This window comes from Antennarius striatus, chromosome 4 (assembly GCF_040054535.1).
Source record: "Antennarius striatus isolate MH-2024 chromosome 4, ASM4005453v1, whole genome shotgun sequence".
Taxonomy (NCBI): Eukaryota; Metazoa; Chordata; class Actinopteri; order Lophiiformes; family Antennariidae; genus Antennarius; species Antennarius striatus.
In genome coordinates this window covers 23,290,672-23,317,475 of record NC_090779.1, presented here as the reverse complement: position 1 = coordinate 23,317,475, position 26,804 = coordinate 23,290,672, and the positions used below count along the sequence as shown (strand labels likewise).

The 26,804-nt window shown below is 47.0% G+C and overlaps 1 protein-coding gene across 2 annotated transcripts; it reads left to right on the top strand.

Moving 5' to 3' along the window:
- The first annotated feature begins 2,351 nt into the window (after nucleotides 1–2,351).
- si:dkey-82f1.1 (DENN domain-containing protein 2A) lies at nucleotides 2,352–26,804 on the top strand. 2 transcript variants are annotated; one of them, XM_068312297.1, is made up of 20 exons: nucleotides 2,352–2,679; nucleotides 15,408–15,494; nucleotides 17,011–18,060; nucleotides 19,461–19,588; nucleotides 20,603–20,715; nucleotides 20,808–21,005; nucleotides 21,217–21,310; nucleotides 21,871–21,921; nucleotides 22,038–22,225; nucleotides 22,311–22,420; nucleotides 22,927–22,996; nucleotides 23,634–23,711; nucleotides 23,850–23,990; nucleotides 24,063–24,211; nucleotides 24,805–24,982; nucleotides 25,071–25,112; nucleotides 25,188–25,293; nucleotides 25,412–25,717; nucleotides 26,005–26,091; nucleotides 26,165–26,804. In XM_068312297.1, exons 2-20 carry the CDS (start codon nucleotides 15,409–15,411, stop codon nucleotides 26,194–26,196), a joined length of 3,207 nt encoding a protein of 1,068 aa, XP_068168398.1. In that variant the 5' UTR covers nucleotides 2,352–2,679; nucleotide 15,408; the 3' UTR covers nucleotides 26,197–26,804. The 2 variants fall into 2 exon arrangements, with proteins under 2 accessions (XP_068168398.1, XP_068168399.1); XM_068312298.1 differs by having other exon boundaries at nucleotides 2,353–2,679; nucleotides 17,035–18,060.

The following is a 26,804-nucleotide window of genomic DNA, read 5'->3' as shown; positions in this document are numbered from 1 at the left end:
TGTAAAGCAATATAAAATCATATTTAAGCAGAATATTTTTCTGCTGTTCTTTGACCTACAGATGGAGACATATCACAAATTATTCTGGTCTTTTTCCTCTCCCACTTTCTCCTCCTGAAAGACGTATGAAAAGTTAGCATAACAGCTAAGCTAATTGTGGCGCCTTTTTTTTTTTTTTAGCATGAATTCTATTTATTACATAACAAATAAGTCCAATTTGTTGTAAAATGATACTAAAGCTTAAATTTAGTAAATTATTATCGCTTTTTCTTTGCTAAAATAAACTAAAATAAACTAAAATATCAGAGACAATCTGAGAAACCGGAACTCTTCCATCCTTATCTACAGTATATCCTGACAGTCACTTGTCATAATAAACATCAATTCATTTTCTGTTTAATTGTTTTATCATCATTTTTTTTTAAAACCTGATTTTTCGATGATGGTGGTTTTATTTTAAATCTAAATTTAACTTCTCAGATGCATGAAATCCGTTTGAACATCTGTGAATCCACATCATCTAATCTACATCATATCTGCTCTCTGTTTCTGTAGTGTAATACTAAACCACTGGTGTGTTTTAATGCATCACAGATCTCCGTAAGCTCCACATTAAAATTCCATCGAAATCTGCTGACGTCTTTTTTTAGATGTAACGATGAACAAACAATCACGAGTGATTTCTTGAACTGCATTCTCTCAGGTGGTTTTAGAGGCTGTGATGTTTCAGGACCGTCGGAGTTAACGGTATGTAAGCTGGGCACTAATGGAAGTGGCATTGAGAAGTGCTTCCTGTTCTTGTTTTCCTAACAGATGATGTCAGGACTCTATCTTTGTCTGGCCGGCAGAATCTGCCTCTGGGTCATAAATTGAGGGGGACGCTGGGAACAAAACACGCCTTGGGTTTGATTTCATTGTTGTCTCCTCTTTTTTTTTTTCCAAAGGTCTTACACCCGGCCGATGGAGGACCGTCAAGGACTGAGAAACTGTCCTGGCCACGTTCCCAGTCACGGTGTGGGTCCCCTGGACAGTGGATCAGCGCCCCTCCAGGATCCCAGCTGTAGGCCTGATAGAGGACACAACAGCCACACAATAAGGTGGGATAAACGCCAAACAGATGTTCCTGGCCCCCACCTTTCCACCCCACACCCCCCCTTCTGCGACAGCTATTGATGGAGAAGCTGGGCTTTTTAGATCTCTCTTGCATTTCAAAGGCGAGGTCAGGGTTTGGGCTCAGGGGTCATCGGTATAGTTGCTCTGCAGAGGTAGACCTTTTAGAAGTCTCCCTGAGATGATGGAGAAATGCAGTTGTTCATGCATACAGGCAGCTGAAACCTGCATCAAACAGAAAATCATCCAGTTATGCATAATTAATATGTGATGGTTCTTGTTGCAAAACGGTGAAAAAGTTGAAGGTAGGCTAAACTTGGAGGTCTCTGTCAGACACGCTTCCTAAGAAACAAACACGTCTGTCAGCAGCGATCAGTTTATTCCTTCTATTTAGTCCCTGGTGAGAGAGAATGTGCACCTCTCAAACCTCGTGACACACACACACACACACAAACACACACACACACACACCTATACCACCTCATGAATATGCACACATTCCAACCTCTAATGATTACAGACTAGTTACCCAACCATCAACATGTAGGAAACAAACCGAGCAAAATACATCATAATACACAAACTAGTAAGACTTACATAAAAGCACATGTTCATTGGGATCAATATTTATTAGAATTCAATACTGGTTTGATCAGGTCCGTGTGTATTCATTAACCACTTGAAATAAATAAATCTTTCTATTTCCTGTGTCTCAAAGACATTTCCCCTCTCATTAGGAGGTTTAGACCTGGTGGAAGTTTCCTCTCCAGCTCTGGCCCTTCACTTCTCTGCTACATGAACCTGTTGCTGCTGCTGTTGTTGTTGTTGTTGTTGTTGTTGTTGTTGATGTTGACTTGTAGATGCAAACCAGTAAACAAACTGTAAGATAAAACCGGTCAACAAGCTGTCCCCTCATTGAGAGAGGAAACTCTTTAAGTCGGCTCCCAGAGGAGGCTTTTATTTATGTGTTCGCCTCTTCCTTCTCCATTCCATTCTTTTCTTCTTCTTTTTTTTTTTTTTTTTGGAGCAGGACACTAGGTTTCCACGGTAACTAGGGCTCCAATCGCCTGGCCAGCTGCAGATTAGTTCAGTGGTGGGGGGGGGGGTCGGGCAGTGGGAGCGGGATGTGGATGGGGGTGATGATGGAAAATGGAGAGGGAGGAGAGAGAAGAGAGGAAGGACGGGGGGGGGTGGCATGAGGGAAGGAAGGAGGGGTGGGAAAAGTTTTAGAGGGAGAGAGAGAAGCAGCCGGCGTCATTGAGAGAGGAGTCCTGAGCAGCGAGTGTGTGTTTAGAGCCGAGAGGAGACGGAGTCTGGAAACAGTTCAGTTCAGACGGACGGCAGGAGGGATCTTCAGCCTTTTGTGTTCCTGGAGCCTCGTCTTCCTCCGTGATTCTGTGGGAGTTATAGGTGGGGGCAATGCAAAGAGAGAGGAGAGGAAGAGCGAGAGAGGGTCTGGAAAAAGGGATCTGAAGGAAAGGAACCATGCAAGTGGATGCTGCCTTCTGCGGCTTCAGGTTAACCAAAATGACAGACTTCTCCTGGAGCGCTTCATCAGGGCTCAGAGAGGTGAGGAATGTCCCCGGCCGACTTTAGATTTTGATTTTCTTCCTGCGCAAGCTTAATGAACACCTGAGGTAAAGAGTTTGTGTGACGCAAAGTTAGAATCCGTCTTCATTCATCCTCCGACACATTCACTCGACACTCGATGGAACGACACCATCAACTGTTTACATGCAGAGATTTGCAGCTGTGTTTTTGTGTGCGCATGTTTGTGTGTTGTGAAACCGAAAAAGACAGCATCATTTTGCACGTCACATATACTGTATCACAATTTATTACAATCCATACATTTTCAAAAAACTACTGATGTGGTTTTTTTGCAGCATGGATGCTGAACGTCAGGACGTTGTTTGTCTAAGCTGTTTCTTTCCAGACTTCTTTGGGTCCAGTTGAAATGTAGCCGGTGTCAAACCTGTTTGCACCAGAACCCGTCACCGGTCTGAAGCAGCTGAATCTGGTCTGCTATTGGTTGAGAGTCAGAGTCACCTTCACGGTTCAAACCGGCTCGCTCAGGGCCGAAGACGATGAGTGTGAACCAAGCCTCCTCTTCAGGAGTCCTGACCCTGCAGGCAGGGATGGACGATTCACGGGAGGACAGAGGGGCCGACGCGGCTCCACGAAGTCGAGGATCAGGAATAAAACCATTTACACATAAACAGCTGATTGTCCAGCAACAGAACAAGGGAGGTGAACCAGTCAGGGTCACAACAGATCTGGAGTGATGAAGTCAAACCGGTTTAAGACACTCAGGGTTTCTGGAGACTTGGAGGAAGTTGAATCATGTTTTCATTAGTTTTTTGGTGTGTTTTTTTTTTTTTAAACACAGCAACACTGCGAAACATTCCCCTCCAGCCTATCGCAGCAGACAATGACGGCTTCTTCAGGCTGGACGCTCGTCTCTTTGTAGCAGCGGCGACTTTTCAAAGATGTTATCAGTCGGCCAACATCGTCTGTCTTCAGTCTGCAGGACAACCGTTAAACCAGGAACAGAATCACGAGTCCGCACGCACGCACACACACACGCACGCACACACACACACACACACACACACACACATTCCTGCCCCTGCCCGTCCTCAGGTTGTGTTTACTTAAGTGGGTCAGGCTGACGGTTTATTGAATGGAGACTGGCTGAGGTTTATAGAGCTGGAGATAAGGAGACGGGGCCATCTGTCTGCCACTCAGCAAGGTTGTAATGAGTGGGCTGTGTGTGTGTGTGTGTGTGTCACTGGTGTACACACACACACACACACACACACACAATGGTCTATCAGTGTGGGTCAGTTGTTAACAATCTGAGTCAGCCGTAGCGTCTTTCTGTATGAATGCTTTGCACAGCCATGTGCACCGCGTTGAGGAAGAGCGTACTTGTGACCTTCATCACTCCTTCTTCCTCTCCGGGTGATTCATCCTCCTCCCACACACGCATTCATTCTCAGAGCGTTTCCCGTAATTAATAGATCTCTCCCTCTTTCTCTATTTCTTTCTTTTCGATACCAAAACGCTGAGTGACTCAGGACACAAACACAACCTGACGCATCAGCAGATGTCACCCATCTGAGAGGCGCAGCTTCGATGGCGTGGAGTTCTTTTCCTGGTTTGCACGCGCGGCAAATGAGAACCAGCAGCTGTTGTGTTTCGCGCTCGTTTCTCGCAGCTCGAATCGGGTTCGTTTCTTCCTGAGTCACGACAGCACAAATTCATCCAGGAAGTGTTTTCAGTTTCACGTCACGTTAACCGCCGGCGGCCTGCTGTCCGTTCGCTGGGTCTCAGCGGGTTAATCATTAATGGTATGCGGCCCTTGTGTGTGTGTTTGTGTACATTTGTGTGTCATTTGTTTGCCCTCTCTATTCTTCTCGGCTCAGTAAAGTGACAGCAGAGCTTTAAGAGGTTCATTCCCTACCCCTACCCCCCCACTCCCCAACAGGAACTGGCTTTTGACAGATACTCTGCAGGACGGCCCCGGGGCCTTAAAGACCCCACCGGGCCGAACTCCTGCTGCTGTTGTTGCTACGGCGATGTGGGCTGAAGGAATGTGTCCTGCTGTGATGGTGAAAGAATTCTTCTTGTTCTTGCTCCCCTTCGGTGGGGAGGGGGTTTTGTCTGGGTTATTGGTAGAAGGCCAGGGGTTCAGTCACGATCAAAAACAGCCCCCCCAGCAGGGAAACGATCACATCCATCCATGACGTGACACTAGATGCACCTCCGCTAATGGCGTTGCCGCTAACGCCAGAGCTAACAAAATAAACAGCTTCCGGTTGATATAAAAATACTAAATAAAATCCTGTTATGACTGTACATCAGCTGACATTGGTATCGCCATGGTAACGTCACCACGAAGACCTGCAGGTACAATGAAGAAATTCACGGCCGGTGAATTTAAAAGTGTTTCGGTCATGTGTTCCCATTTTTAAGTTAATTTCCTTCCTCCTCCTTCTCTTCCTCACACACACATGCACAGATTCATGGGTAATGCATACCACGCTACACACCCGTAACCTCATCCACACACACACACACACACACACACACAAGGATAATGGACCCATCGCTGCAGATACTGGAGGCAGATATCCAGCTGGAAGCCGGCCCGGGTTCATTCATTACGCCCTCGCTGACACACACATTTATGGACTCCCTCTCAGCCTGTTGCTTGCAAGCTGTTGCTCTGTTTTGCATCTTGAGTTGTGTTAAAAAGAAATTGGATCACAGCTTGAGAGAAAATAATTGCAGTGCTTTTCTCGGTATATTTAACACGGCGTGGCAGAATGAATCCCAGTATGAATCTCCCGTCATTCACGTTCTACAGTGTGATTGGAGGACGTGAGGAGCGTACGGGCGCACACGGGACAACAGACCCAAACACAGACTTGAAACTATAGAGAAGAACATTCAGCGAGTACAAACACATGACCACACATCCACTCACATGCCGAAGCCGCTCGATTGGAAGAAAGAGGTCGTACGTAAGGAGGGCCGCCGTCTGGAAAGGAATGCGTCCGTCTGAGTTCAAAGCGTGGCTCTGATGTGGCGGCACAGCTCCATGATTCCGGCCCCGGTTTCCATGTTGGAATGAGCATTTTAAGCAATATGGGAAAAGGTTGACAGGACGCTTTGTTAGTTTGGTGTTGGAAAAAAGTATAAGAGGAATGATTCTCCTCTCCTCTGTAATGAGAATTAAGTCAAAGTCTTCATGTTCATCCGAGGGTAACGACTTAATGAGTAGATTCTCCAGACGCTGGGGAGCTTTGATTCAAACCAAATCATGTCTAAATACTGTCTTCTGAAGCTGGGAAAGTAGCAGTTCTGACTCTGTGTGTCTCTGGTGTAATGATGGTTTCAATCGCTCAGCTTTTATTATACTCATACACTGAACAATGGGTTCCTGATGCTGCTTCGTGTCAGAACGTTTAGCAGACTGTAGAGGTTAGGTTTGGACAGGACTGACCTGTATTCCATGATTAATTAAGTTTTTAGTGTTTCTGACTCGGTGCTACAATAATCAATCTACCAGCCCAACAGTCATGTTGTGTTTTAATGTTTAACATGAACTGTTTAATAGTTATCAGTTCCCGAAACGGTCAAAAGCTTCAGTGGAAAATGTTCCATCATATTCTCCAAAGAAACATCAGAAAACAAACATAAAAACGACTCCATGCTGCTCAAAGGCCCAAATCCAAGTCTTCAGCTGCCCGCAGACCCCTGAATGATTTAAAATGATGTTATTTTTTTTTTATTTATAACTCTCTTCTTGGTTGTTTGTTTTCAAACAGGCCCTCATCTTCTTTAGCTCTTAACTGTTCCCTGATTCAAGTAACTTCTGTCAGGTTTTTGAACCAAAACAACAGGGAATAGTTATTAGGTAAAGTTCAGAATAACTTGTTGATGTGACATGATGACAGTCTTGTTCGTGTTGCAGCTGCTTCGCTAACTCGTGTTGTTGTTGTGTTGAGCTTAATTTGTCCTGAGGTTTGTGAGGAAGTGATGATGAAAATGTGCTCCGTTGGATCAGTTTGGTTTGGTTCGCCTCCGCCACGCTAAACACCCCCTTTCATTCCATTTCTTGTTCGCTGGCGGTCTTGGCCCGGGCTCACACTTGTGGGTCACAGGGTGTGTGGAGGTCAAAGGCGTCGGCGTCGACTCTCACTCCAGAGTTTACACTCCGGAAGAGTGTTTTTTACCAAGCTCTCGCCTCTTTCGGCTCAGGGAACCGGTGAATGGATTTCTAAAAGTCTGTTTCTTGAACAAGCGTGCAAGGGAGCCGTGCAGCCGGGATGGGACAACGGAGCTCTGGTGGGAATTCAGAAGATGCAGAAAGGAGGGAAAAACCAGGAAAAGAGGATTTTGGCATCCAGCAAAGAGACTGTGGCTTAGTGGAGAAATTAAATCCGGAGCCCAGAGAATAAAATCAGCGTTGAAGAAGACTGATTGTGGTTGAGAAGATCCCTGGGTCCACTAAAGTTTATATCGTTAGGTGTCCCAGAACACCCAAATGTCGGACAGCTGTAACCACCGCTAGCTGTCAGGAACCTTCTTCTTGTGAATGATGGTGCATTCACTGACACTTCCTTCTGGGTCTTTTGGGCATTGTTAACAGAGACAGGTATTTTCGGAGGTGTATGACGAGCCACTTTTGGCCGACAGAGTACGAATGCTCAAGGTGTTTCCGTTGCTGGTGGTTTATAAATGACCTCATCTCCAATCGCTCCATACGAGGAGGTGCTCCACTCTGTTTGGCGAGTTCTCCTGTTGATGGCCAAACTCACTCTGACAGCGTTGATTCATGCTCGCTAACCGCAGGCCTCCAACCACAGGTGGATGAACTCTAATCCGTCTTTGGAAAGAAGGGAGGTGAAAACATAAATATTAAAGGGGATCACAGACTTTACAGATTACCAGCGTTGTTCAACACGAACAGGAGGACATTTATCAAGTATATCCACACGAGGAGTCATGGGATCACCCAACATTTCATCCCGAGGAGGACTTGAAAGCCTGATCAGAGGCGGAAGCCGAAGGGAGGCCCGTTTAAAGACGGGCCGGTGAGTTGGCATGGGCACCAGCGTTTTGGAGCCAGAGGAGTAATGAGAAGCAGACCTGTGATGAGTCAGGAGCTCTACGTTCACACACGGGCTGCTGGACACTTCTGGATCGTAACCAGACCAGCTGAACTCATAAGTCTGAATCAGTTGAACCAGAAGTAATCAAGGGTTGGGAAAACGTGAAAGATTTCAGACTGGTCTGAAACTCTGGACCAGACCGGTGCGATGGCTTTTTTAAAAAAAAAAAGACTGCCCTTGTCTTAGCTACCAGCGAGCCCATGAACAGGACTGCAGCAGGGGAACAACCCATCTGGACGACTGTGACACTTCGGGTTTGACTTCGGAGTTTAACATCAAAATAATTTATAAAATAAGACTTTGACTCTGGCACAAGTCAGGGAGAGATGGTGACACTTGTGTTGTGGAAGAATTCTAACGGCGTCAAATTGATTACCACGACTCTTCTTCTGTGGCTTGCATACTATGGAATTTTTCATCTTTTTTGCATATCTCCATGCACGAGGATTGGTTTAGAAATGTTGCCATGGTAACATAGAGAGAAAAAATTCTTTGCTATCTTGGGTTTCCCATCAACTCATTTGTTGAAGCTGCAGAATCGTCCACATCCATGCAGCTTCCAGGAGATTGATCCCAGCATGTGGGTCTGAAATGAACAACCTCCTGACGGGTGAAAGGCCAACTCCAGACAATATGAGGACCTGAGTTTCGGGACGTCCACATCTCCAAGAGAAAAGCTTTTTCATGAGGAGGAGGAGGAGCTGACATGTCTATGGGAGGGAGGCGGGGGACAGATGCTCTGACTCTGTAAGGAGATGTAACATGACTCCCGCTTCCAGATGGGGGGATAGAGATAGATTTGTTTGCTCTGCCTTTAAGACAGATTCCTCCTCCTCCTCCACTTCGTTTTCTCTTCTTCTCGGGGAGGTGCTTCTCTCTCCAATGAGTGAGTGAAGGACTCTTTGAATTTGTGGCTGAGAAGTAAAACCATTTAAAAATTCAAATTTCCACTGGGTCAGTCCAGAATTAAAAAGGAATTCTGCTCTTTTTCAGTCAAACACTTCTTTTTTACCTGCCATCAGGCCTCCAGACCCAGCACCAATCTTTTATTTTTAGAAGAACTTATCACTTTGAAAACTTCTGTCCATCATTAGCCTTGAATCGGTTCCTCTTACAGTGATTTGAATGTGGAATGGAAGCCACAAACTCCAAAAGCAGAGACTCGCCCGTTAAGAGCCTGTGGTCAAACTCCTCCTGGGAAGTCATTTGTAAACCCCGACAGGTGGAGAGAGGAACACGAACATGTACGCAAGGATTCTGCTGAGTTTGTCTGTAGTTTTCCTTCCGTTTGTTGTTGTTTTGACCTTGTGGTTGCCGCAGACGTCCTATTCATCAATGGCGAGCCGAAGGTCATGCTGCGCGGGGGGAATTGTGCAATTCTGCAAAAAGCCTGGTGGCTTATTTTGAGGAGATTCAAGAGGTCATCCTGGAAACCTTTGAGCAATCATAGCAGAGACAATAGGATGGGCTAGAAGAAAGAGGCAACGGTCAGAGAGAGTCTGGTGGTTATAATCCACCAAATGGGCTTTTTAAAAACAGTAAATGTCACGTTTTGACCATTGGGTTCATGGACAACTCCTGAAAACACAAATGTTCGAAGAAGAAAAGCTCCAGAATGTGATCTTTTAAAAAATGCAACCATATCGTTACCACAAAAACGTGAAAAAAACACAAACTTGTCCGTAAACGATGACATCATAGCCAAGCTTTGCCCATGGCTCTGACAGTTGTAGCTTTACTCCTGTGTGAAGACAGAACAGCAGCAACAAACAATGTGGACGGATGTTGTTGGGTTTATTATCGCTTTTCAGGTGCAGATTTACTGAACTATCGGTCTCATTCTGTTGGGACGTTATACAGTAGGTTCTACTGTCAGCTGCCATGCAGACCACACTGTTTTCAGCTGTGTTTGCACGTTCCTCTGTGTGCAGGCAGTTTACTGTGTGAAGGCCTTTACTTCAACCTCTTTTAAGTCACAACACCGTTGCCGTCGGTTCGTGGCTCACAAACACAATCAAGAAAATGACTGTTACGCTCATCTGTCGTGTCTGAGAACCATAATTACACCCATAGCGGTTTTTCTGTGGCTCCATTTCTAATTAAGGTTTGTTTGTTTACACATTTTCCGAGGTATGATTTCAGCGCGTTCCTGCAATGTTGGGCGGGTAAACAACCACAATAACAAGAGCTGCGCGCCGATAGGAATACAGACAATAGCGTTGCTTTATATTTGGGATGAATTGATAAGCAAAAAGCATGCTGGGAGATATTAATGTTTCTGGTATCCCCTGTGGTTTCCTGTCTGGTTCTGTGTCTGACCCAGTTTCTTGTCCATCCTCTCTGAACAATGGTGGGGAGCAGGAGGCAAGGGAATGGGGCAAGAGGACACGGCGCAGCAGGGCTAGATGTCCATCGTTGGGTTGGTGGGACAGGACACCAGGCAGCCGCCCAGCTTCATGGGTCGTCCTTTGGCTCGGTACCAGAGTTCATCACACAACACAGATCCCTGTGGTCTGTGGTCGGATATAGAAAGGAAAGATAAGGAAAGCCAGCTGATGGAAAGTAATCTGTGTGATAGAGCGAGAAGCCGGAGAGATAAAGACATGAAGATGGGAGAGAGGTAAACATGGATTTGATGACTGTGCGGCTTCAAGGCTTTTTAACAGTCTTCCTGGCTGTCGGACGCAGATAAATGTGCACATATAAAGTCGGCTTGTTTGGCTCTCGTCCCGGGTCTCGCTGTGAAATCAGTTTGAGAAAGCGGCAGGGGCCCCCGGACAGGACGCAAAGACAGAAACAGGGGTAGAAAATGAGTGGAGACTGCCGAGCCCAGATAAAATTCCATTGTTTATTTGCCCGACCCACATCCCTCCTTCACCACCTTCCTTTTCTACTTCTGCAGGAACCAAACTGTCAAAGTCCTGCAGGTCAAGGTAACGCGGTGAAATCCCCAAACAGCTCAAAACCGAGCACTTGATGTCAGATCTGGCAACCCTGACACAAACTGGCCGCAAATGAATAATAATCTCTGGTCCAGATCTGCAATCTGCCTCCCCTCCTATCCTTCACTCCCTCCTCCATCATACTTTTGTCCCCGCAACTTTGAGCCTGAGTGGGAATGAAAGAGTGAAGGACAGGGAGGAATGATGCGGCCAAGTTTTGCCAGAAAGAGCGAGCAGAATGTGCAGCGGTGCGTTAAATTGATTGCAGGCGAGTCTTTGGCACACGCAGCGAGCCACATCTCGTATGGGATGGGGTCCTCGACTCAGCACGAGAGCAGAAAGAAAAGGAAGAAAATGTGCCTTTTATTTTCTGTGCATAAATCAGATTTTGGACTTTCAGTCATCGTTCTCTGCTTGTCCCAGTTTTTACTTGAAACCTTCCTCCTCTGGATGAAGCTTTGGACGCTCTGCCTCTTTTAAAAAAAAAAAAAAAAATTATTTTCTGAAACTCAGTGTCCTGATTCCTGAGCGACTTTTCCCTTTTTAGGTGTTTCGCAATGACAGAGAGGAAAAGAGGACAACTCGGTGGAGAACAAGCCATGGATGATGATGTCATGGTGCTAGCTGTTTCTGCTGGGCCGGACGGAGGGATGCAGGGACAGAGGGATGGAGGGGAGGATGAGATCTTTATGAGTAGCGGCTGTTGAGGAGAGGCGGGCAGGCCTGCAGAACGCCGGGCGAACGGCTCTGATGCAGCTAGCATCGTTCAAGCTGCACTTGAACGCACCACAAAGACGGTGTTTTATGTCCGCCAACGGCATGACGGCAACAACGCTCCACTATTAACAGGCATTGTAAGGAGTGGGAGTCAGCCGGCGCTGGTCGAACGATGTGTCATCGATGCGTTGTTAACACTGAGTTTCCCTGAACACAAGACTCAGCCCTTCAGGGGGAGTCATCAAATCATGAATGTGTGTCGTTCAGCAAATCTTTTACGCAACTGTAAAAGTCTTCTGGAATGAGGGATTCCTTCACGACGTATGGTTCACACACAGAACCACATGAGTTTGAATGAAGTGTAGTGTTCTGTGGGGACGGCTCAAACAGCAATCCTCCCACCCCCCTCCCACCCCTTTTTCTTTTGGGCAACAAAGGAGTTCAACAATATGAATTCCTTCCCAAAAAGACTGCCTGAACATGTGTGCACGCATCCCCATGTTTAAACTATTACCGTGTCTCGCCTGCTTTTCACCCTTTCTTCAAATGTGGCGTTCAGGAGCAGTCAAAAAAGCACGTGCATTCCCATTCTCTGATAGAATACAGTGTGTGCTTGTGTGTCCCAAAGCATGCAGTTGTTGGAACGTCCTACGAGGACCCACGTTCAGAGTCTAAACTAGGGGTGTCAAACTCTTCTTCATCGAGGGCCACATCAGCGTAGTGGCTGTCTTCAAAGGGCCAGATGTAACTTATAAATGTAACTAAATGTAACTCGGTGTAATCTAAGTTACAAGTTGTTACTAAGTTGTAATATTAATCCCCTTGATTTGTCAGTTTATGTAACCAAACACAAGTTAGGACATTAACTTTGTTCAAAACATTTTTGTCAAATTTAAAATGGGCTAAATTACTGCATTGTGGGAAATGTACTTTTTGGTCAAAGCACATTTTCACCTATTTATTTTTAGACATAGCTTTTATGCTCTTGCGGGCCACATAAAATGATGTGGCGGGCCACATTTGGCCCCCGGGCCTTGAGTTTGACACATGTGGTCTAAAACCCTTTCAGATCTTTCAGTTGTTCCCAGTCGGAATGGATTCTAACGTACATTTTTAGCACGAATAGTTTGAAGAGATAATCTTATTCACGACAGCAAGACAACACCATGCTTCAGTTGTTCCATCTAAACAAACAGCATGTTTATGGGACGCTGTCCATCCGCTGACGCAGATCTCCTGCAGGGTTTGTTATGCAACTGATGCTTGTCAGCGATGCCCCGAGTCTGACCCGTCTGCTGCTGTCTCTCTAGGCTTTTGAGGAGAGTGTTGCATTCACTGACCCTTTTTCATGATTGTGCAATATTTATTTAAAGGTTTTATCCGAACATCTTTAAACAAGTCAGGTGAAAGCAACAGGTGGTTTTTTGCGAGTCGCCTCGCAGTTCTCAAAATTGACAATTTGGATTTTCTACCGAAGCGATGGTACAATTGATTCTGAACAATGACACTTCCTCCGCTGCAGCGTCCACCGTCTGTCACGCCTCACGGACCGGGGGGGTGGGGGGTGTCGCAGTTTCCTGTGATGTTTTTTATTGGCCTCAGCAGATGGCTTCCCTCAGCCTCTGCATTGTTATGTTGGCCATCTCGCTCTGCCTGTCAGGGTTCACAATAGTTGCCGGTGGCCGTGCGCGACAAAAGGCTCCAAAATAAAAAGTTGCCTTGGTAACCGAAAGCTGTCAAATGTATTAGTTTGACGAGATGTGAAGACACGACTGCTTTTCCAGGTTCAACATGTTCCAGAGTCAAGTTTGAGATACCTTCAAGTCCAGGAAGCTAAAAGCCTCTTCCATTCAGCTTTTGCGCTGCAACACTACACGCATATTATTCCTTGCAATATCCACTTTCCTTTTGTGGGTTTTGACAGCCCTTGTTTCTCCCAACCTCCTCTCCCCTCCTCTATTTTCTCCCCCCTTCATACCTCAGTAGAGCGCAACTCCAACCAAGAGAGTGATTAAACTGTAAAACTAGGAGGCTCCATACATTTTTCATAATCCTCCTTGCCCACCCCTCTTTCCATGCAGGATTTCTGTTCTTCATTTTTGCGTTGGGTTTAAGCGAGGAGGGAAGAATCAGAAAGGGGGGGCGGAGGGGGGAAAATGGTTGATGTTTTCCCTCAAACATGTGACCTCTGCTCGGCTCACAGCTGAAAATAATTTGGGCCTACAGGCCGGCGGATGGCTGACGCAAACCCTTCTCCTGCTCTCTCTAGGGGGCAAAGCCTTGGGCTCACGTGTGTGGTGGGGGGGGGGTTCAAGACAAAGCAGTGGAGGCTTCAGCTGAGCTATGACCAAAACTGGAAGCTGGAAGATGACATGTTGTACTTTTAGTCCAATTCCCAATGTGACAAAACCACAATTTAATGCATTTTTAAAAAAAAATTCATTCTGCTGGAACGCCCAGTTTTATTCCACAACACTGGACCCAGAAGGCCTGTTGAGTCTGCTGAGCCATTTGGCTGCATTTTTAATCTAATCTGCCAAAATTATGGCTTTTATTCTGGCTTGCCTCGCTGCTAGTTGGGACAACAATTTGTGGAATTCGGCTAAGTTAGCCTCACATTCTCCACGTACTTAGGGGGGCTGTGGAGAGGGAGGCGGGGAGGGGAGCCATAATTAGCTAATGCAGTTTTATTGGGGGGAAGATGATTGGGGGTGGGGTTGGAACAGGCAGGGCTCAGGAAATGTTTAACAGCCTACAGAAGTATCCCCACACATCTGGTCGGCGTCACACAGGCACAAGTCGGTCGGGGGGAGTGGGCGGTCCTGCGGGACCAGCAGATCCACGTAGGTGGGTTTTTATATGAGGCTTCAGTGCGAGTGGCAAAAGTAGGTCTCTGTGAATTTACTTAGGAACGAATGTGTGAAGGCCTGCCAACAGGGGGGAGCCCTGACCTCCCCTCCGCTCTGATGTTAAAAACATCTGTGCCAGAACCAGGTCCGATGCCAACCCACTACCGGGCCAAGTCACGAGTCCTACGCTGCATCAGCGCTCTTTCCATGTTGAATACGGACGGTCCGACTCCGACTCCAGCAGAAACCGACTGACAAACGGATGGAGTTGGAATTCCACATTGAATTCCGACAGTGACTGCTCACCTCTGCACTGCAAGACAGGCAATAGACTTACTTCTGGAGAAGTTCTGAACTTCCATCTGCTCTTTTAAGTCCAAAGAAACAAGATATCAAGCATCTAGGCCTGATGTTGTTTTTTTGTTTTGTTTTTTAAGTCTTCAACAAAATGAGGTGATCTCCAGATAAAACAGAAGTATGGTTCGGTTGACTTAAGGTCCAAAAGTTCTTTTTTTCTACGGTTCAAACTTTTGGACCAACTACAGGAAGTTACCTTTGCCAAAAAAAAAAGAAAAACTAAATAGAAGATGTTTAAAATGAAGCGTGACAACACACATAGAGAGGAAACAGAATGCATGAAGTGAAACAAAAAAAAAAAGGACCGACACTCGTACCTTCAGGCCTTCAGACGACACCGTAAAGGTCTGGATGGAACGTTGGAGGCGAGGATTGAAGGTAAACTGAGGAAGGATCAGAAAGGCCAAATACGAAGATGAAGGCTACTTAGTGACAAGTGAAACTAAATGAGGTCGTGATGAAGGTGGGGAAAAGCAAATACAGAAAGCTTGAAGTAAATCTGTCAAAATAAAAGCGGAGCTGAGTAAACCGAACCGCCTAAACGGCTCCGACTGTTCATCCAGAGGGGGATTTGAGTTTTGCGGGATGTTTAGTGAACCGCTAAAATGACTAGCATTTGGTTTGGTGGTTATATTTCCTGGGGCAGCAGCTCCACATCTGAACCTACTCTCTTTACGTTTCTATATTTATTTCTTTTAACGTTTCTCAGTCAGATAGGATCTGCTAACCGACTCGGTGTGACTCCACAGGATGCCAGCTGCTAGCACCATGACCGGCGGGAGGGCCCTGCTGCTCTGTACAAACACTGACAACTGTATCTACCAATCAGTCAACGGGTAAGTGATCAAACATATCGATAGATGTAGTAATAACATTTTTAAACCATCAGCCAGTGTTACTCTAAGAGATGTTGGTTAAGAAAATAAAAAAAATCCACGTTTCTCACGCTGTGCTTTCCTTCGCTTGGGCTCCTCGCCTTCAGAGCAGAGGACGAGGCCACGCCTCTTTGTGGAATGCTATCTACAGCTAATGCTAACAGTTTGAAAAAGTACAGAAACAACGTTGAAGGGAATTGAAGGGTTTTATGGTTTGTCGGACATTAAGGTGAAATCTCTTTGTGACATCAGCTGATCTGATGATCCTTTATCTTTTATAGCTGTTCAAACCACAATCAGCACCAACAAGGGTTGTGTTTTTGTTAAAACGAGAGAAATACTCGATCAATTTCTTCCTCCGTCTGCTCCACTCTATTACTCTTTCTACCCCCCCAACCCCCAACGCTCCCAAACTCAGTTCTCCTTCACTTCAATTTGACCTAGTTTTCCCCCTCTGGTGCTTCATGCCTCATAAAAGCTGTTGTTTCAACAGACAATAATAATACCCACAGCAATTTGGGAGATAATTATTCAGTTTCCTTGTTAGTTACTACATCAAATGGGTTTTTTCCTTGCCTTTAAAGGTCGTTAAGGAAACTTCAGATTCAATAAAGTCCCCTTGAGATTTCTGCTGGATTACATGTTGGTTTTCACATCCAGAAATGTCAGAAGTTGACCGACGAGGCCGCGTTTCCTCTGTTAGCTGGAGGTTGGTTCGTTTGATGAATGCTTTTTAGTTTTCGAGAGCTGGTAGCCGGAAAAGAAAGATGCATGTCTGAGCTCTGGCCTCTACCCCCCCACCCCCCCTGCATACTTTCATCTCCTCTCCAGAAATAGCCGAGTGCCTCGCTAAACTCTACACTTTGACCCCTAAACTCAAAGTTGACTCAGTCGTGACCCAGTAATCTTCTAGGAGGGATTACAAACTGAGGCGCCGAGCAAAACTCCAAGGCGATTAAAGATTTCTTGTTTATTAAAACGCAGCTCTGATGTAAAGAAGTCAGTGTTAATTATGGGGAGTTTAATGCTTTGTTATTTACGCTGAAGGCAGCAGCTATGAAAATGACTTCACTCTTCATTTATCACTCCTTTTCATCTGGATGGAATCAGTTACATCACCATCTCGCATCGGAGAGGCAACCGTCCAGCCTGCGTATTTTCCAAAATTCAAATTGAGCAATTTTACAAACACTTCAGTAGCTTATTTTTTCATAATCCAGTATTTGTACTAGAGAGCTCTCAGCTGTCTATGACTCGGAAACTGCACTACCTCAGCTACCTATAGGTGGCGGTGTCTCTACACCTCTTGTGAATGGACGGTGAACTGACACATTTGATATCCCACATCTGAATTATGATCCAGATGCAGCTGCACATAATTCTGGAACATGAGTTGTTCATGTCCCGATATTTTTGGACCTTTTGGTGAATTGATGCTCACACTTTTGTCGAATATCTTTGCGTGTTTTCTGTCTAGTCTAGCCATTCTTCTGTTTTCTAGGCTCCAGTGCTGTGGCTTGAAGATTAGGGAGGCCCCATCGTCTGTGGTGCCCCAGCGCCAAGAGGTGCGTGGGTCACTAGGGGACGGAGACAGGAAGGACAACACTGTGTCCCCCCTACTTAGCTTGAGCGACAGTCCGGGTCCTCCTCACGCCATGCTGGCCCACAGAAGAGCTTCTATCACCACCAACCCGCAGACCGCCAACATGGAGAACGGACTGTGTGGCAAGCTGAACCACAACAAAAGCCCGACGGGGGTTAAGTCCGCCAGCATTCGTGATAAGATCTCCCAATGGGAGGGCAAAAAGGAGCCGGCCTCCATAGCCTCGACAGGAACATGTCCACTGAGCGCCACCCAGAAGGATGTTGAGACGGTGAGGAAGAAGGAATCTAAAGCTACAGACGTCCAACGGACGGATAGCAAGAGGTTTGTCAGCTGGGACAGACAAGACTCAGGGAAGGAGAATGTAGGAAAGCTGGGGGACTCCAGGCCGAAATCTCCTGAAGGCCCAGCCAACAAGGACAGAGACGATATCCTGGAACGTGGGTTTCGATCTCCCAAGTCATCAGAACAACCGCAAGAGAAGAAGAATGTTTTAAATCATGTGAAGAAACTGGAGAAGGCGACAAAGGGGGTTCCTGACAGACCTTCACTGGCGTTTCCAGGGAACTACTTCTGTCCTCCGTCGAAGGAGGAGCTGGAAGAAACAGAAAAGAGACCCAACGAGCCCATTTTTGGGACTTTTGATATGACCCCACCCGTTGGGTCCCGCAGGAGGAGGGACGGGGATCCGGAGAACGTGTACAGCGAGCCAGGTGCTCCATCTATAAACCCTCTTCCCAAACCCCAGAGGACCTTCCAGCACCACACTCCTCCCGCTACCCCGGCTTCACGGCCTGGCTTCGGGAAGGGAAGGAGGAATTTACCACCTTTGCCCTCCATTCCTCCCCCGCCTTTACCCACATGCCCCCCTCCTGGGGTTTGCAGGAGACCCTGGGCTGACAGATCGCGGGACAGCAGCAACAGGTAATAGTGTTAGGAACAACTAAGAAATTAGAGTTTAGGAGTTCAGTAAGAATTCTGAAGCAAATTAAGCCAGGTGGTTGACATGGTAACCTCACCCATACTGATATTAAACCACCTACTAAAACGTGAAACGTGAAAAAGCGAGGGATTACTGTGCGCCATCGCTTATCAACACTCGCAGTCACGTGATACCGTACGCGCTTTCTATTGGCTAACGGCATCTAGAAGTGCGCTACGTTCTGTGAGTCTCGCACTTCCGTGAGACACAAAAGTGCTTAAAGCAGTCTATCAGAGTGTGGGAAAAGGTAATAGAGATAGTTTAATATTAGTATGGGGAGGATTCATAAACGTTTAAATTACCTTAAATAATAAGATAAATAGTTTGTCGCTCTATCACAGAATTTATTATATGCGTGTGGTTCCTGGAACGCATTAACTGCGAGGAACGAGGGATTAAAGTATTTGTCTAGACAGAAACTTGAATGTTGATAAAGATTTCAGCTGATAGCTGCAGAGACATTTTACCCAAAATAAGAATATCTAACCTCACTGCAGAAGAAGGTCCAAGTGTCACCTCATCAATCCTGGATCACCGATTTCTGTGTCTTCTCCTGAGTCTGGACCAGAATGGTGGTTTGACCCGTTAACTGACTAAATGTCACCCAGTAAAGCCAAGTCGTGTGAAGCCTAGATCTAAGTAGAACTCTCCACATCTGCTACAAATCAGAACCAGTGACATCATCCCGTTTGTGAATATGCCTGACGATGAAGTCATTGGTTTGGTAGGATGTGAGGAATGCACACATCAACTCCACTCCAAAACCGAGCAGCGGCGGGAGCAGAACGGCGTGCGAAGCGACGTCGTGTCGAGGAAGCTTTTCTTTTTTTTGTTTTTTCCCACAAATTGACAGTGAAAACTAAATATGAGTGTTCTTGCGAATCCGTTTTGACGGTCAGAATCAAACAGAGCTCTGCAGACAGAACGAAATCCGTCTATTTTGCAGCGGGTCCGGCGGTCTGAAGTCTCTCGTGGAGCTCGGCTCGTATCGGTTACATTCCAGACCATATGTGGAGGCCTCGCTCCGCTGTGTCGACTCCTTTGTTTCGGGGGGGGGGGGTGGCCTCTCTCGCAGCGAGCTTCCGCCGTTCTGAACATTTTGTGTGTGAACAAACACACCGAGTTCCCATTTCATTCATTTCACACGGCTTCAACTTCTCCAAATGCTTTAATATGCAATTCCACAGACGTTTTTTTGTGTGCACCTCACGCTGCTGCTCTTTAATCACCGCCACTGACGACCAGAAACACGGCAGCTATCGCGTTTCCTGCGTCGCCTTTCAAAGCGAAGTCATCTGGTTGCGCCGCTGTGCTTAAATGTGCTTGACGCTCTGTCCACCAGGAAGTCGTACGAGTTTGAGGATCTGCTCCAGTCGTCGGCCGACAGCTGCAGGGTGGACTGGTACGCCCAGTCCAGACTGGGCCTAACGCGCACTTTATCCGAGGAGAACGTCTACGAGGACATCATAGGTAAAAAGCATCACGCGATTATTTTTGCTTCATCAAATTTAATCCTCCGCAAACTGCGCTGCAAAATGTCTTTTAGCTGCAAAAACATCCCGAAGTCTTGTTTTTCTGTCATGGTTCCTGCCCCCCCCCCCTCTCCCCATCAGACACCACCTGACCTTCCAGTTTAATTTCTCATATCGCCGCGCGTCACAGAGGTGATGAGTCTGTTTTCTCTGCTCCGGGTTTCATTTCCAGCCGAGCTGCTTCACTTTTATTAAAAATCAGACGTGGAAACCTGACCTGCCTTCCAGCCTTATTGTCCGCCGTGTTATGCCAACCCCACCTAGAGCCTGTTTAATTTCATGTCGTACAATAGCGGCATTGTGTGAGGTCGTAGCTTGGTGATCATCGGTGCAGGGCAGAGTGAGTGGGGGGGGGGTTGGGGGTTAGATGGCTTGGCGCCACGGCGCGCTGCTGGTTATCGCTTCAATGCATCTTTGGTTTTCCTATCAGCTAAATTGAGGTCAGATACATTTGTGTGATGCAGCAGCTTCAGTTTCCTCCTTCCATGCCGGAGTGTTATTCTTTCAAACGCTTCGACATGACTCGGCATCGTGGGTAAATCCACTCCGACTCATCCTCTCGGAATCCTCTCGAGTGTTTTTAGATTCAACGTCGTCACTACGTAAGAGCTCAAGAGGTCAGGGCGATGTGAAAAACAGAACGCCGATTCCTTGTTTTCGAATCGCCCGACTCCCAACGGGTCACATCTGCTGGATGGATTGATGGAGCGGAGGAGAGATGAAGAGGAGGAGGTAGAGGAGTAGGATTTTGGAAAAAGGGAAATCGTGGCAGGAGTTACTTTAGCGTCTCATCCACTCCTGGTGCAGCATCACCACTGCTGTAGGTGCAAGTTTAGTTCGCTTCGCTGAGGAAGCAGCGTTTTACATGGGCGGGGTCCAGGGGTGGGGCCGGAGCCGCTGATGAAATGTGATTGGACCCTGAGGTGCACCCCCCCCCCTCTTCCCTTGACAGACCCTCCGTCCAAGGAGAACCCCTACGAAGACATCGAGCTGGAGAGAAGCTGCTTGGGAAGCAAATGTGTTTCACCTGCCTCCTCCTCTCCCGTCCCGGACACGCCCACTAAGGTATGTGTTGGCGTTTCGATTTTGGGTGAACCTTTCCTCTAAAAAGCCAACTAAAGTAACCTTCTATGTCCCCCCCACCCCCCACCCCAAAGCTCTCCTCCAAACCTGGCTTCTTCAGGCAAACTTCAGAACGGCGGAGCTTCAAACTCCTGGAGCTCCGCAAGACCACCAGGGACACGGGCGTCTCATCTCCCTCCCGTATCAGCCCCCCCTCCACGCCCAGCAGCCCCGACGACACCCCCTGCCTCTCCGGAGACCCGTATAATCGCAGACGGAGGAAAATCCCAAAGGTACGGTAGCCCGAGAGGCCTCTGACGGAGCTGGGATTTATGGTCTGGATCACCAGTCGTGTTCCTGTCCAGAGTGGGAAACTTCTCTGATGAGTATTTCCTGAGAAGAGCGTTAAGAGGAAGCTCCCTCCCCATCCCCAACCCCCCACAGGAGCTGGTGCAGATCTTGTTATTTAACTCATGGAGTGTTCCTTCTTTGTGCCACCTGCAGATGGTGCTGAAGATCAACGGCATCTTCGAGGCTCGCAGAGGAAAGAAACGCGTGAAGAAGGTGTCGCAGTCGGCAGAGTCCAGCTCAGGGAGAGGTAAACGACGAAATCAATGCCAGATCAATACAGGGATTTCACATTGTAATCGACAAATTCAGTCTATCATCAATACCAGAGCTCATATCACCAAGTAGGATCGGATCGCCTGTCGGTTTAACTCCGCCCATCCACTGTTTTATGCAAAATGTTGTAAAAAAAAAGAAAGAAGAAAATCCAGAAAAATGTTCAAAACTTTTTAATCTTGATTGATTCTTTTCCTCTTCTAAGTTATAAATTGAAGAGTAACAAGAAAACCAGTGAAACCAGCAGTTTGTGTTTAATCCTGATAAAACCTGAACTCCAGGCTGGAGGTGAAGATCCAGATGTCTACATATAATTCTAATAAAAATAAAGATGCTTGTGTTGAGAAATACGCCGTCATATTTCTCCTTTTATTTTCATGAGTTTCTGTTCTGGTGCGTTAGAGAACCGGGTCGGGTTGGGTGACTTGTCTCTGGAATGAAAGCAAATGGCAGCAAATGTGTTTTGAGTTTCCTGCGTTTGCTCTCTGCGGTCTGCTCACGCTCGGCTTTCACTCTCTTCTCTCTGCAACTCAGTGACGGATGAAAACAGCGAATCGGAAAGCGACACGGAGGAGAAGCTGAAAGGTGAGGGTTCAAATCTCAATCTCAACAGGATTAAATGAAAGGTTTTCTCTTTCTTCTTTTGCGCCGCCGTCACGCCGGCGTGTCCTGTCTTTTTGTGATGCCTGATTGTGTCTCAGCTCACAGCCAGCGGCTGGTGTCGGTCCAGTCCATGCTGAGGTACACGGGCCGCTACCGTACCTTGGAGAGGGATCTGATGGAGCTGCAGGAGAGGAAGCTTTTTGAGTATTTCATCGTCGTTGCGCTCCACAAAACCAAAGCTGGAGTCCCGTACCTGCCGGAGGTCACGCAGCAGTTCCCGCTCAAGGTGTTCGATCCCCCCCAAAGATCCATGCTGACGTCTCCCGGCGTGAAATACGTTCATTTAATCTCTGTCTTTGTTTTTCCTCCAGCTGGAGAGGAGCTTTAAGTTCATGCGTGAAACCGAGGATCAGCTGAAGGTCATCCCTCAGTTTTGTTTTCCCGACGCCAAAGACTGGGCGCCTGTGGACAGTTTCCCCAGGTCAGTGCGAGCCTTGTGGAAAATAAACAACAAAAAAACAACCCGGACACAAAGCAGGGATTTCCCAGCAGAGCTGTTTTCCTGCTAATAACCACTCGTTAGAAAAGAAAAAGAAAAAAGCACGACCTTGACTCTCGTAAAGATCTTCCTTTCGGGATGAGTTCCCGACAGCCACTCATGATTACAAGGAGACGATTGGGGGGAGGGGGGGTTTAGCCGCTCACACCTGCTTTGGTATCACAGAATTGCCTCCTTAAAGCCGTCTGAACGCCTCCGAGTTTCTCCTCTCAATGCCTGCATTGTTCTGATGGAGAAGGCTAATAATTACCTGGAGGTAAATGTTCAACCACACCTTCCTTAAAGCCGTAGCTGTCAGGGAGGTCATCAGGGGTCAGTTCCTACCTGTCAGGTGGAGCTTTGGGTGGTTTGGAGGTTTTTTTTTGTGTGTGGTTATCTGATGTTTTGTTTTTAATGCTTTCTGTGAACCGTGTTTGTCTCTCCTCCAGTGAGACGTTCTCGTTCGTCCTGACCGGTGAGGACGGAAGCAGGAGGTTCGGCTACTGTCGCCGGTTACTGGTATGATATGCTGCTAAAACAAACCGCTCGCAAAACGGTACTTCCATCAAAGAGACGTCACGTCTTGTAGAAACAAATGTAAAAATGTAACTGAATATAAAACTGAAAATACGTTACTACTCTGTGACGCTCACTTGTCTGAGTCGCACCCGGATATCTGATGGCGTCTCATCTTTCATACGAGTTCATCAATGTTCGGGGTCAGGGTTCATTCAGGGGTCAGGAGACTATTGTGATCCTACACAATAGACCCCGCCTCTCAATGTCAGCTGGGGATAGGCTCCGCCCCCTGAGCCCTGACTGGATCAGCAGCGAAATCAGAGGGGTCCATGAGCGTATGAGGAAGTTTCTTCTCTGAGGAAGCGTCTCAATGTTTGAATGTCCTGACTTGACATCCTGAGCTTTTATATTGTTTTTAGATGAAGTCGTTTCCCTGAAAAGTTTTTTCTCCTCGACGTTTTTCTTCTATTGTTTTTTTCTCTTGTTGCCGTCTGTCTCGAATTATTCCATTTTCCTTGAATTTGGCTGGTATTTTCTTTTATCATCTGGGAAACTTGAGGCTTCTCGGGGCTCCGCTGCTCTGATCCTGCGCTCGTCCTCCTGACTCTGACGTGTTTTTCTCTTCTTCTGCTTCCAGCCTAGCGGTAAAGGACGGAGGCTGCCGGAGGTCTACTGCATCGTCAGCCGTCTGGGCTGCTTCGACCTCTTCTCCAAGGTAGAGACGACAAACCACACCATGTTGAACACACACGTTGTTTGCTTGTTTTGTTGTTCTTTTCCTGTATTTCTGTCTTCTCTGACCGACTGAATCCTAAAAACACTCGACGCCTCCTTGTTCTGGATGTTTTTCCAGATCCTGGATGAGGTGGAGAAGAGGAGGGCCATCTCTCCTGCTCTGGTGCAGCCTTTCATGAGAGGCATCATGGAAGCTCCTTTTCCCGCTCCGGGAAGAACCATCACTGTCAAAAACTTCCTGCCCGGCTCCGGGACAGAGGTAAAATGATCGACGTTCGGTTTAACCAGACGACTGTAGCTTCTAAAAATAACCGGAGGGTGGTTCTTCCAGGTGATCGAGCTCTGCAGGCCGTCAGATTCTCGTCTGGAACACGTCGACTTTGAATGTCTCTTCTCCTCCCTGAGTCTTCGTCTCCTCCTCCGTGTGTTCGCCTCGCTTCTCCTGGAGCGGAGAGTCATCTTCACCGCCGACAAACTCAGGTCAGTCCGTCCAAAGATCCTCGCTGGAGATTAAACGTCAGATAAAAACTGAAAATTCAGAATTTTTTTATCATCTAAACAACATAATTTGGAAAAATTAATCTGGGTAATTAATCCGTTTTGGCCCCTTTACGGCTCTTGATCCAGAAAATCCCGGATCCGGCCGTTCATTTAGCGCGGCGTGTATTCGTGGTGCGTTCACATGCGCGTCAGATGTTTCCTGACTCGTGCAGCTGTTCATTAACTGATCCGAGTCGCCCTACGTGGACGGAAACTAATAAATATGTTATGAATTCCGTGTGAGCAAACAAACGCTTGTTAATATTTAATAAAAAGATTCTAATCTTTAACCAAACATTTATTCCATCCGTCATGTTTCTGCATCTATTAGGTCAAAGTTGGCAAAATTTACATGTTTCCATTGGATGAAGCGTCGTCCGGCTGATTTTTTTCCATCTTTGGAAGTAATTTTTGTTTTGTTTTTCTTTTGTAGTTCTTCCACGTTCCTTTCTGAGTTCTTCGTTTCTTTATTTATTGACTAAATCTTCTCATTTTGTAAACTATTGTTTTAATTTGTTTTCCGTCTCCTGCAGCACGCTGTCTCAGTGCTGCCACGCGGTGGTCGCTCTGCTCTACCCCTTCACCTGGCAGCACACCTACATCCCCGTCCTGCCCCCCTCCATGCTGGACATCGTCTGCACCCCCACCCCCTTCATCGTGGGGCTCCTCTCCAGCTCCTTGCCTCGACTCAAGGAGCTGCCCATCGAAGAAGTGAGACGAGCTTCAGTTGTTCCGTCCCTCCTTCACACACCCACCACAGGAAATGACATCACTGTTTTCCTCTCCCCCTCCCTCCCAGGTCCTGGTGGTCGACCTCGGCAGCAGTCGCTTCCTCCGCCAGGTAGAGTCTGAGACTCTGTTGGTGTCGTGACTCGGCCAGTGTCTCGTATTCACATGCGTGTCTCCGCCTCCACAGCTGGACGATGAAGACTCCATCCTTCCTCACAAGCTGCAGGCGGCTCTGGAACACGTTCTGGACAAGAGGAAGGAGCTGGCGTGTGACAAAGGAGATCTGCCCAACGGTGACTCAGACAACGCTCCGTTTTATCACGCGACCCCTTCGCTGGCTGTAGGATAAATCAGAACTGACTTTTTAAATCCTGATGATGTAACTCCTCCTCCTCCTCCTTCTTCCTCCAGACTCCTGCTCCCTCAGCACCGTGGTGTCGGAGGCTTTTGTGCGTTTCTTCGTGGAGATGGTGGGTCACTACTCCCTCTTCCTGGGTGGAGCAGAGCGGGAGGACGAGTCGGTCCCCTCCCCCGTCTCGCCGAACCCCTCCTCCTCCTCCTCCTCCTCCTCTTCCTCCTCCTCGTCCTTTCAGCGTGAGGCCTTTCGCAAAGCGGTCACATCCAAGAGCCTGAGGAGATTTCTGGAGGTGTTCATGGAGACGCAGATGTTCACCGGCTTCGTGCAGGAGAGGGACCAGCGCCGGCAGGGCCTCCGAGGTACCGGAGGGGCCTCTGCAGTTTGTGGCCCCCAAAATTAGGATAATTATCAAATTTTAAAAGTTTTTGTAAACGGAAGGTTTTAATGACTGCCTGAAAATAAAGTCACGCAAATAAATATTAATCATAATAGATTTTATCAACCTGTAAAATGTCTTTTAACTTGAGTTTTGTTTGCTTAGTTTTAATGAAAATATAAATTTTGCTGCTTTCATCAAACAGAATTTTCTCAAAAATTTTCTCTCAAAAACTAGAGATCAAACTTTCAAACTGTCTTTTATTTCCAGGTCTGTTTGAGGTCAGAGCTCAAGAGTATCTGGACTCGCTGCCCGGTAGCGAACAACGCGGAGTAAACAAGTTCCTGAAGGGTCTCGGTGAGGTCTCCTCCCGTTTTCAGTTCACTTCCTGGTTCTCTTTAACGTGACTCTCATCCGGTTTTCTCCCCAGGAAACAAGATGAAGTTCCTCTCCAAGAAATGATGCTCGGAGTCGGGACGTCATCCTCGGATGGGACGGGAAAGCAGAAGAGGAAGATGCGCTCTCTGATGATGGAGGAGGAAGAAGACGAGGAAGAGGAGGCATCTGGAGTAAACTTGATGTTTTGATGGTTGGGTACTGGGGAGGATTCGACTCCCAGTTCCATCACCCAGTCATTCCCTTTGTGTTGTGAGGGGTTCGCTCACCTCGGACCAAAACTCCCCTCCAACATGATGAAATCACAACTAACAGCGTCCGGTTGGACTTTCACCGACTCGTGAACCTGTAAAGACCGACTGCCAGTGAAGGCATCTTTTTGTACAACGCTTTTCTATACATTCCAAGTATTTTCTATAGAAGTTTTTTTTAAATAATTCCAGTCGTACAACTTCTTCATCAGCAGGAGGCTTTTCACTTAATTTATATCGTTCTAGACAAACTTTAATCTGCTTCTGGTTTCCTTCAGAGGGAATAAAGCTCCTGTAGTTGGTAAAAGGTTTTATTTAACAGAGTCCAGTTTGTAGAACACGTTTGAGTTGTTGGTAAATGTACTTCTGTTTTTAAAAAGAACGGTTCACGTCCCAATAAAGATTCCGTTTTTATCTACTCAC

Excerpts from the sequence above, each read along its gene's own strand:
- si:dkey-82f1.1 (XM_068312297.1), top strand. The coding sequence starts at position 15,409 with ATGCCAGCTGCTAGCACCATGACCGGCGGGAGGGCCCTGCTGCTCTGT. Across the intron at positions 20,716-20,807 it reads TCCCGGACACGCCCACTAAG|CTCTCCTCCAAACCTGGCTT; the intron begins GTATGTGTTGGC and ends CCCACCCCAAAG. Across the intron at positions 24,983-25,070 it reads AGGAGCTGCCCATCGAAGAA|GTCCTGGTGGTCGACCTCGG; the intron begins GTGAGACGAGCT and ends CCTCCCTCCCAG.